Genomic DNA, 12,039 nt, shown 5'->3' with positions numbered 1-12,039 from the left:
TAAAGGCTGCCTCTTTCCCTTTTGCTTGAAGTGCTAATTTCCCTGTGTTGGGAGACCAACACAGTAGTGTCTGAGGGGCAGGTGTTGGAGCCTTGACACTAAAAGCAGAAGCCTGTGTGATCTGCGCTGCAGCAAGAACTGCTAAAGCGGCCGTTGAGTTACTGATGAATGAGAAACCCGGTACACGTGTTTGTGAACTTGATTATTTGCTGAATACTTTGTATAAGAGTGGTCGGGTGCCTCGAATGAGCACGTTTGCAAAATTCTATGGTCCTTTCATTGTCAATTACCGAACAGCAGGGTATACTTTGTATCAGAGTGGTCGCGTGTGTCAAGAAACACGTTTTCGAAGGTCTCTGAACGCTGAGCAATTCAATTAAAGTGAAACAAACTAATATTGAACAACAGATAAAGCGAAAATTAACCATAAGCAAAACTTATAATGATTGAATACCAAACTGAATCAAAACCTTGTTAACAAACAAAATTAAGGCACTTGGAACCCAGAAAGGGAATGGAACCACAAATCCAAGAAAACATTATATGATTGAAGGGCTGAAATAAATATAATTTTAAAGGATAAGCAAACCACAGAATGCAGAGTTCTAAAATGAATGTTAATTTAAACAACATACAAACAAAAGATACTGAAGCTTGATTTACAGCTGAACTTCAAATGTTAAACTGATGTGAAAGCTACAAACTGTGAGAACAAATATTTGAAAACAAAATGAACTGAACTGTGGAACTTAAAATTTAGAAGACAAGGAAACATTGTATTTGAACTGTGTTGCTTAAATCTTGCGGAAGGGAACCCTGAGTCCAGACTTGGGGAAGGGAACCCAGAGTCCTGATTAAGACTATTTAATCTTAAGTCCAAAGAAGGTAATTTTGAGACTTTTTAGCAGAATTGTTTTACACTTGGGGAAGAGAGAGCTGGAAGAATCTCAGAACTTTGTGCTAAACACCGTTTTCTTTTGGTTGATTACATCCCTACAGATTGTACAGATTTATTTGTGAGGGCAAGTAAAGGTTTTGGCCAGAGATTCCTAAATTGAACTCTTTGACTCAGACTTTCCTTAGTTTTATTTGGGTAGGGAAATCCCACCTTACTATAGGGCAAGTTAGGCCTTTTCCATCCTGACATTTAACTTAATAAAAGTGTTTGTTTTGAATTCTGAATCTGTTGTCTGTGTCTTGCATCATGATGCCTTCACAATTACCACAATGGAATTACTGATGGTGACAATTTAAAAAAAGGCCTCTCTGAACTATGGTCTCCAAAAATGGGGAATTTCACCAACTTGCCGCCATTCGTAATTCCATGCTAAATCCATGAGACTGAGTGGTGGTGACAGTAAAAAGGATTTTGGCAGTATATCACCAGCCAACTATGTATCAATACTAAAAGTACTTTTTGATGCCTTGAAGAAGCATACTCGGAGCGGTAGAAAGGTCTAACCCATCAGAAAGAACATTACTGAGAAGTAATTTGCTCTTATCCTGGATCCATTCCTCCCACAGATTCCTCATCTTAGGTAGGCTGCCATAGTAGTACCGAACCCGGAGGATAGAGGACAGCAAGAAACATCAACTACACTAGGAAACTCTAGAGAACCACTCTCCCAAAACGAGGATCCTGCCCAGAAAATGAATTTAGACGATGTTTGACAAACACGTGCAGAGATACCCATGTAGCCCCTAACATATTTCCGACACAGGGAATTCCCTCTGCAAAGCAGAGGTGGCTGTCAGCTCCTTGGCTGGTCAAATGGACACAGACCATCGGGCGCTTCTTTCCCAACCAAAACATAGCACTCTGAAATACAGTGGAGGATCCACCTGGACAAGGTCTGCTTAATGACTGCCCTTCCGGAGAGGGCACCAGTGTAACTCACAAAGAGCTGGTCATCATTCCTGAAGTCCCTCATTTTAGAGCCCTAATAACAGAGCACCTTCTTGGGGTCCAGGCAGTGAAACTGCTCCTCCGTCTCAGAAGGGTGATGCTGTGGGAAGAAAACAGGAAGATGGATCTTCTGTGAGAGGTGGCAATCCAACACGACTTTGGGAAGGAGAGATGATCTCACCCCCAGACTAACCTTCTCCTTGGAAAACACAAGGCAGAGAGCTTTAACAGATAAGGCCTCAAGCTCAGCTTAGCAGAGGTTATGGCAACCAGGACAATGCTCAAGGTGAGCAATCTCAAGTAACATGAATTCAAAAGCTTAAACAGAGACACTAGAACGTGTCGGAAGACAAGTTTAAAATCCCATGCAGAAATAAACGGACATGGGGGAAACTGGATAGTCACAGAAAAAACACCATAATGGTGGGGATAGTGAAGAACAAGCCCTGCTCAGGTGTTTTCTTAAATACAGAAAAGGCAGCCAGGTACCCCTTCATAGTGCCAATCTGAAGCCCCTGCTGGCTAAAGAGAGCAGAGACGCAAGCACAGGGGAAGTTGGAAAGACCAAAGAGTCCAAACCCCACCCACATCCAGCACCAGCTGGCATAGATGGACATAGTGGTGGCTTCCTGGCAGAAAAGAGTACACCCAGGATGTCATCAGACAGGCCCCACTCCTTTTATCTCAGCCCTTAGCATGAAGATTGACGCTGCTGAGGCTCGGGTGAAAGAACCAACCCCTGAAGGGAAGAACAGATCCACCCTTGCCATGAGGCACAAAAGGAGACAGAGGACATGGCCAGAAGCTCCAGATTCAATATCGGCCAGGCTAAGTCCAGAGAAATCAGGATGATGGTAGTTCTGAATTTCTGAAGTTTTCTGAGGACCAGCGTGATGAAGGTAATCAGTGGGAATGCATAGAGGATATTGAAGTTCCAAGCAAACATCACTGTGCACCCTGAAATTCCCTGGACCAGAACAACTTGCAGTACCTGTAAACACTGGAGGCAACTACATCTACCTGAGGTGTCCCCCAAATGGTGAAGATACCAGCCAGAACTTCCTGGCAGAGCTCTCACTGGTGGGAGGTCAACGTCTGTCTTTTCAAGCCATCTGCAATAAATTCTCTGTTCATGCCTAATGGGCAGTAGAGAGACAAATACATGGTGCTCAAGGGCCCAGAATCACAGTTGCGTTGCTTCCCTACACAGAGGCAGCTAGAGGCAGGAACCTTCTTCTAACTAATTTGTTGAGGTAGTGCATGGCCACAGCGTTGTCCTGAAAAACCAGGACAGACATAACCTGCATACAGGGAAGGCAAGCCACCAGGGCCAGCCCAATGCCCTGAAGGGCAATGTGTACCCTAGCTTCAGTCAGAGACCAAAGAGGGCTCACTGTCAGACCCCCAGGTGGGCACCCCAACCACTGAGGGATGCACCAATCACTATGGTCTCCTAGGGCCAGGATTGTCAGAGAGGATGTCCCCTCAGCAGATTTGCCCTCAGAGTCCACCACAGCAGGTCTTGTGACGCATTGATGAATGCCAACAACAGGTCTGACATGTCACCCTGAAACTGAGACCACTGACTTTAAAGCAGAGTGTCCGCATTCAGAACCGAGCCTATGGCATAAAAAGAATGCAAGAGGCCATAAATTCCACAAGACACAGGAAGGCAGAGGCCAGGACCGGATTCTGAGACTGAAAGATGTTCATCATCTCCAAGATGCTTGCCGCTTGCTCATCAGGAGGAAAGGTCCTGCCCGGGCAAGTGCCAGCACTGCTCCAATTAACTGAAGTGACTGGGACGGCGAAAGTTGGGACATTGTGAAGTTCACAGAGAAGCCCAAGTGGTGCAAAAACCAGCAGGTGTGGTGCAGGTGTGCTGTCACCACTGTTGGGAGCAGGCTGAAATAAGCCAATGATACAGGTAGTGGGAAGACGTGAATCCTCTCTCCTCAGACCCTCAGGCACCACATCCAGAAACTTGATGAAGACCGTTGGTGTGGAGGAGAGACCCAGGGCTAGGACTTGAAGCCTTATTCCGAGTTTGGTGGTAATTCTGCTGAATTATTACCAATATCAGTTACCGTTACCACTGCTTGATCCTGTGGCTTTGCCACAAGATTACAAATGGTGGTAGGGCGGTGTTAGTCCCCATTTTGGGGGTCCATAGGATTCCATGGGGTTTTGGGCAGAATTACTGTGAGCGGTAATTCTGCCAATTTTTGGCTTTAAAGTGCAAGATTTGCCTCCAGCATGATGCTGCAGGTAATTCGTCCACTTTGAAGCCAAACTCTGGATTTGGCGGAGCGGTAAAAACAGATGTAATTCCGTTACACCAAGAAAGGTGCAGCAACAGAAATACTACCACTTTTGTAACGTTTTGCAAAACTTAAAAATGAGGCCTTGGAACTTTTAGTGGGAATATTCATCCACGAGCCTCAGGGACTTCCTCTATTTCTGATGGATTGGCAGATGAAGTAGTCGTACTAAAGGCCCTATTAGCCAGTTCTGGAGCTCGAAGGCCAAGAGAGTCTGGGCCAAAAAGACCATCTTGAATTTTTACTTGCTCAGGTACACATTCAAAGCTGCAGGTCCATGATGAGACACAGGCCACTGTCTTTCTTTAGCACAATAAAATACACAGAGTTCCAGCCCTCCCCGGGTGAGCACTGAGTGAAAGGACGGCAGTATCCTTCTGATACGACAAATAAGGCCCACGTGTCAGAAGTGGTCAGATGCCACGCCTCGATGCAGGGGTGTTGCTAGGTCTGGAAAAGATCCGGGGCTACACTAATGTTGGGATTGTCGGGACTCGGGGCTAGCTATCCTTTTGGTTGTAGTCCCTGAGATTTTATTCGAAGCTACAACCAAAAGACCCGGGGCTATAGTCCCCTAAGCACCCCCCCTAGCAACGCCTCTGCCTCGATGAACAAATACAATCTCACTCCCACTGGAGGGGAATGAAAAAGTCAAATTTAAAAGGGCTTTGGATCAGAGGCTGCTGTGGGGGACAATTGACTTTCCTCTGCTGTGGCTGGAAAAACACCACTGGGTTTGTAACTGGAGGGCACTTGGCCACTACCACAGTGGGTGAGAAAGGACAGAGCCAAAGGGAATGGCCCTTTCGATTTGGAGATGGCAGGTTTGTGAACAGCAAACCCAGTGACTTAACAATTGCCTTAACATCTCCAAGGACTCATCCGTTTTTGCCCCGAATAGGTTGTAACCACCCTTAAACACCATGTCAAGCAGTTGGACATCCGGGGCAAACCCTCAAATCAGAAATCAGCATGCATACGACTGATCCAGTACCCATAGCACAGGCAACACAGTCCACTGTGTCGAGACCAATTGAAGTGTCTGGCGTTCGGCCTTTAATGAGAGAGGTATACTCATCTTTCATCTCCTGGGTACAACGATTGTCGGCAGTTTCAGAATATGGCCCACAAAGGTTGGGTGTACTTTGTCAGGGCGCAAGTGGAATCAATAGCTGTTAAGGTCAGACTGCATGTTTTTGCTCTACCTGTCCAGTGGAAGGGAAGGAACAGGAGCTGAGTTGGAATCCATGGTGGAGGTTGTAACCACTAGGCTCTCATGTGTAGGGTGAGTGGATAAAACCTTGGATCAGAAGAAGTTGGCCTGTGCTTCCTGGTAAGATCATAGTCCACTGGTGGCGCCAAGGTGGGCTTTTGCCACGCCATCGTAACAGGGGCAGTCACAGCAGGGTTGAAAGGAAGCAAAGTCTCTTTCAAGGGTCATTCCCCCAAATTCCGGGCATCGAATAGTGACATCTGCCTGCCTCCCGCATTTAGAGCAGGGCTTCAAGCCTGAGGACTTCGAGGTATGAGACATGATTCAGTGAAATTTAGGCAGCTGAAGCGAGTGTTCCAAGCAACGTAATGCATTGGCAGACAAAAGGAGACAAGTACGTGGGGAGAAGCTGGCTCTATATATACTGGGCTCATTGTCATGTCCGGCATCTCTGGGCACGCAATGCCACGAGGCAACGCTGTCATGAAACCGTACTGTGCCCGCTGGTGGCTCAAAATCTTTACGAGGATAGCCTGCGCTGGAGAAGGTATACTGGAACAGTCTTGGAAAAGATTGCGAAAGCCGTGGATTAAATTTACTATACCAGGCTAACCGCAAATACTAATGATAGTGTGCAGGGCCTATTTGCGTGTGCTATGTGCAGTGTTCGTTTGTGGCATCAGTTTAACAGCTTCACTAACAAATTATTTTGAAGGGGGTTAAGCATGGAAGACACAAACACTTATTGTGTCATAAACCACATTGCAAGATCTGGCCTCATGTTTGTGTTGTATATAATTATGGCCAGAAGATGTTTGGGGGATGTGGGGGATTTACTGGGTTTTCAATGTCTCATGACAAACATATCCTCTATAGGTACCGCATTAGAGATTCAAAGGAGTTGGAACAGTGGAGGGAGCTATACTCATTCTTCAAAAGAAGAGTGGTCGGCTCAACCTGGTTATTTTCCTGCTCGGGACACTACTCAGCGACACCATCTAAACCGTACCTTGTTGAAAAGGTCATCCAGAACTGCAGACCAAGCCTTGTGGCTAAGAGCTCCTCCCCCCCCCAAAGAGGTTTTCAGAGCTGCAAATGCTAGATGAGTGTATGATATGATATGATTGGTTATTTATAACTCGCTTAATACCCAGGAGGTTTCTATGCGCGGACCCGGGAATCGAACCAGAGTTGCTCCGTGTCGGCTTGCTTCCAAGGGGAGCATCTTGCCGCTGAGCTATCCTCCCGAGATGGAAGCTGGAGGTCCCATTTTGAGGAATGAAGGAAGTGATCTTGCCACTGTTACCAATATACTGTGCCGACTCGCTAGCTCCTGAATCCATCTTACCGTCAAGACGTGCATCCTTCTGTCCCTTCACCAAGACCAAAGGGGCCTGTGGTACCACAACATTCTTCAGTTTAGAGGCTAATGTGTTTGCAGAGCCCGATAGAACTGACAAGCACTCATCAGGTGGAAATTCCCAAGATGGGAGAAGTAGCTTCTTTGACAGTAAGCTACCAGCAACTGCTTACCACATCCAATGTATCTCTTGAAACCCATTGTCAACGGCATGCATGTTAAGTGAGGCAGCGACAGCATAGAAAAAATAGCCAACTGAATAAAAAAATCTGCCCACTCTAGGAAGGGGGGGAAGCATAAAGACGTCAACAAAAAAATAGGGAAGCAACTGGAGAAACTCTTTCCCATGCACAGCCCAAAAGGCGGAAAAACAGGAACTGAGGAATGACAGTTGATGACCCATGGGTGGGGGGGGTCGAGCTACGCACACAGATGAGTGCTAAAGCATTCTTTTGGAAAAGCTTTTTCTGGTCACGCCTGTGGTGTAGTCTTTGCCAACCAGTTGGGAAGGATCTGGGCAGGATTCATAAGCACTCACCATTACAGGTGTTCGGGGTGGAAAATGGCAGGTGTCACAGGCTAACGAATTAAATCAAGCATCAGGATCAGGTATCTGTTGCATCGATGTGAAATTGAAAACGTTTCCAAAGTGCAAGTCTGTAGACTGGGGACAACATAATGATGAATCTGTTGGGGTAAAATATCCTGAAAGGTTAGAAGCAAAACAAATTATTTCCAACAACTTTTTGCCTTTTTTTCTCACTTTATAGAAATTAAAAATCAAAAGCAAGAAAATGATGGTGTCCTTTTAGTGTCTTTTGCTTTGGTTAATCCCAAATCTGTAAATTAGACTAATGGTTTGGCTCTGTTGGCAAGTTTCCCTCTGGCAATGTTCTGGCATACAATAAACTAGAGTCTCCCCTTCATAGATAGTTGTCCAGGAGGTCGCTGAGATTTAAAAAAAGAACGTCATGTCCTCTGGTTTGCAGGGGGCCTGGATTTCCAACTTCCTGCTTTTGCTGTTCTTTTCCACGATCTCGAGCCTGAGTGTGGGCGTCTTCACCTCTTGCCCCGCCTCCTCCTCCTTGCCTTTGAGTAGGTGCTTGTCCGAGTCATCCACAGTAATGCGCAGGGTACACCCCCGTGGAAGGAGGTCCTGCTCATAGGCCGCAGCCAGCTGGTTCACAACACGGCGATCCACCTAAGGAAGGTAAGAAGAGTTGCTCAATATTTATCAGACTTGGGACATACAAAGCATGCAGACAAGTCATGTGTGTGGTCTCATTGGTGGGATTGTAAAAAGGCAGACCACTGATAGGGTCTGAACAGAATGGGAGATGGCTAGCAAAACCGTAAGTCTCTAAACATGTAGCACTCTCAATTACCCTATTACTACTATGGGCCTTATTACCGAAACTTTGCACTGGTGTAAGTGCAATTTTGCTTGCTTTTAACACTAGGGCAAAAAGCATTCTTTCTATGTATTTTATGCATCAAGACAAAGTGCGCTGTAATTCTAATACTTTGCTCTATTAGCACTAGAGCAAATATTGCCCTGGTGCAAAAAATAATTGAATACATGTTTGTTGCACTTGATCAATCTTTGCTTGTACCTGTACCATGTTTCTTTAATAAGGCCCAGGTGTCAAAATGATTTCTTGAATTTTCGTTACGTAGAGGGCCAGCAAATTCAAAAATAAATCCTTTTCTTGACAAAGTGAGCACTTTAATACAGTAGCAATGAATTTGCGGGGATCACACAGACTGCTTTTGGATGTGCAAACACCCACTATGGTTTGTATTTTATTTAAAACATTTATAAAGCGTAAACTTATCAACCATGATACAACAGAGAGCTGTACATGATATACAATTCAGAATTCAGATACCTAAAAAACCTAACATATCAATATGACTAAAATAAAAACGTTATGCATTCATAAAACAATTTATAATTAAACCTTATTTAGGAAACAAATAGGTTTTCAAATATTTTCTAAAAATAGTCAAGGAAGAGGATGTTCGTAGAAGACGGTTACAAAATATTGGGGCTGCAACACTCAAAGCTTGATTCTGTGTCTTTGATTTTTTTAGTTTAGGGATCTCCAAGATAAATGTGTCTTGATTACAGTAATTTCTGTTTTTGCCTAACACATGAAGCATCGAGGAAAAGTAAGAAGGATGACCTAAATGTAGAGCTTTGTAAAGTTTCTAAACTAATAAAACTCAACTATAGAGTTTGTCATGAAAGGTAACTATGAAACGAAGCCACGGTTACCAGTAGCAGACAGAACACAATTGCGCCTCATTACAAGGTTGGCGGTAACACGTCGGTGCCACCGGCGGGTTGGCGCCAACACTGTAACAGTGCTTCCGCCGCATCAGATCCTGGAGCCATTTTTTTATAAGTATGTGAACTTGCTGCAACATCAGAACATGTAACTGCATGTAGAGCCAGTCTCAGCTACTGTTATGCACCTGTGATCATTTCTACTTTTTATACACAGGTGGCAAATGTAGCAGTGCAAAATAAAAGTCTCAACTTACACCATATTTTGGTGACGTCTCCTCAAAGTGAGAGGCTTATGGAGAGCTATTACGTGCCCGCCGTCGGATGGATTGCCTCTCTCCCTCTGGGGTGCAGGCAGGCTTTTCAGAATAGGGAAGATGTGTTGCCAATGGTGATTTAGTTTTCAAAAATCACAAACTAACGTGTGGTAACATGCTAATCATCCAGGAACAATGAGCACATGAGGGTGATTTACATTATTGAATATAGAAATGCTTGCTTCGCTTCTCGCGGGTGAGGAGGCTTCATTCTCCCCTTTTTGGTTTTGCCACATTTTGGTGGTGCTACGCAGCACCATAGCGCCAAAACCATTGCTACCGAAAACAGAGAAAGATGGGGTTTTGGAGGGGCAACTGCTCCGGATGGAAAAGCTAATGCCTTCCACCAGTGAAACCAATGATTGTGGGTCATACAAAACACACACCGAGTCTCAAAGTGCACCCCACAGCAAAAAATAAATGGTCATGTACTCGTTAAAGTAAACACTTAAAAGGTGTATTGAATGAGTTATAAATAAGAAAGGTAATATTCTACAGGGGTAACCCCACACTTTGGTGATATTCCCTCCTACTAAGTGAGGATATATGATATATATTTTTCAACAAAAGGAAGGAACAATAAACAACCTACCGTCAGATAGCAATTTCTAAAAACAGCCGCTTAACAAATATAGGCTGCATTCTGTGTTCTAGGTAATCATCAGAAAACGTATTCTTAATAAAATATCCTTTTTAATATATTAATCTCTTGTTCAGCACAAGTAATACAAAAACATTGTTTAAAAGACATATACACATCACATAGTCATATACATGTTAAAATCACTCCACCTCACAGTACCGAAACACATATGCTGAAATATTCAATCAGCACACCACACTAATGGCAACTGAATAAATCTCATTTCCCATTGTGTGAATAAGCCCAATTTATATAAGTTTCAGTCCTCTGTGTTCAAAGTAACCGGACATTCATCAGGGGCAGAAGTAGTCCTGTGCTTAAGGTAGAATCTTCATATTCATACACCATTTGCTATCTCTAAGGATAAAAAACAAAAAAACGTATCACTGATACGGGCATTATTGGTTTAGTTATTCACCATAGCCGAACCCTCATCACCAAAAGGGTGTCAAGTATACAGTAAATCATATACCTGAACAGTTGTACCAAGAAAATTATGTCTTGGACCTAACAAGCCAAACCCATTCTGACTCTTCACTACTAAAGCAGGCAGAAAACAATATTGAGTACCATGAACCGTCTTTCAACAAGCTACACTAGGGTCTATCAAATTTATAGCGACAGAGCCAATCCCTAAACATCAGGGGTTGTAGCATATCCATTGACAGTGGAGCTATATTTGATTTTATAAAAAGCTGCTCACCCTAGGATGTCCAAGACGAAATTCTCCTGGACACAACAACAATCAAAGATGCGGCGACAAACAGTGTACCCCTTGTGACTTCCTGTGCGACTTCAGGTGCCTAAAATACGAGAGGTCAAAAAATAAGTACCTTTGTCCCAAAGAACACCCATAGTGCCCCTTACGTATACCTCCCACTAGGTGTTCTTACCTATCTCAGGCTGCTCCAAACACCCTCCAATATGCATTCAATACACAGCCCATCGAAATCGGACCTCTTCCCTCTATCCGTCGGGTGAGATTTAGAAATACATCATACAGTTCGAGTGATGAAGGAGGTACACCTGGTGAGGATGAAAAAACTAATGGTGGAGGACAAAGAGGAAGGAAGAAGAACACTGCCATGCAGACGGGTCGGAATACAGGAGCAAGGAATGGATCAAGACGCCCACCTTTTTTAGGCAGAGGGAACAGTCGGCAGGAATGGCAGACAGACAGAATGCAGACACGCAGCTACCGGGGTTGGTAGTTAATTTGTCTAGTGTAATCTTATCTAAGGACGAAGAACGATGTCTTAACAAAGGCCTGAACTTTCTAATATCCAAATATCACAACCCTTTTGAATTTAGTTTGGAGTTCAGTGCATTCATGCGTAAGATACATTTAAGAGAATTTTTTGAAAACCAACCAGCGGGTCCACAAATTAATTGTAGTGGATTAAGGAATCCCTCCACTTGGTGTCCACCTCACCATACTAATTCTCCAGAATCAGTGGTTTTTGAAAAGAAGGTTTTACAGGAATTGAAAAAACTTGAAACTAAAGGTATTCCCAAAAATTCCAATTTGAGTCAACAAGAAATTTTCATGTTGCAGAGCCTAGGTAAAAATGAGAAAATTGTCATCCGCCAGGCCGATAAAGGAGGGGCGATAGACCTCTTGAATAAAAAGGACTACATTGAAGAATGTCAAAGACTATTGGCAGATAACATCAGATATAGTAAAATTGATCAAGATCCTTGTCCTGCCCTCACTAAAATGATAAAGGAGAAAGTTGACAAAGCTGTCGATTTGAAACAGATTAGCAAACAGGAAGGGGAATATCTAACAAGAGATACAGCGAGAATTCCTATCTTTTACATCTTACCTAAAATCCATAAAGATCTGGTGAGACCCCCTGGAAGACCCATCGTGTCTGGGGTGAATTCCATTTTGGAACCCTTATCAAAATTTGTAGATTTCTATTTACGCCCATTCGTAATGAAAATGAAAAGCTATGTCCAAGACACCAGAGATGCTATTGGGAAAAT

General features: G+C 43.9%; 1 protein-coding gene across 1 annotated transcript in view; it reads right to left on the bottom strand.

The window, feature by feature from the left end:
• Positions 1–7,543: 7,543 nt before the first annotated feature.
• Positions 7,544–12,039, bottom strand: part of CLPB (ClpB family mitochondrial disaggregase) — a 1,931,888-nt gene continuing 1,927,392 nt past the window's right edge. The window contains exon 16 of the mRNA XM_069640284.1: positions 7,544–8,001. Coding sequence (XP_069496385.1) covers positions 7,756–8,001 — 246 coding nt within the window. The 3' untranslated portion in view covers positions 7,544–7,755. The remainder of the gene's footprint in view (positions 8,002–12,039) is intronic.

The sequence above is a fragment of the Ambystoma mexicanum genome, chromosome 7q (assembly GCF_040938575.1).
Source record: "Ambystoma mexicanum isolate Mex_15411 chromosome 7q, UKY_AmexF1_1, whole genome shotgun sequence".
Lineage (NCBI taxonomy): Eukaryota > Metazoa > Chordata > Amphibia > Caudata > Ambystomatidae > Ambystoma > Ambystoma mexicanum.
This window is presented reverse-complemented; position numbering and strand designations above follow the sequence as displayed.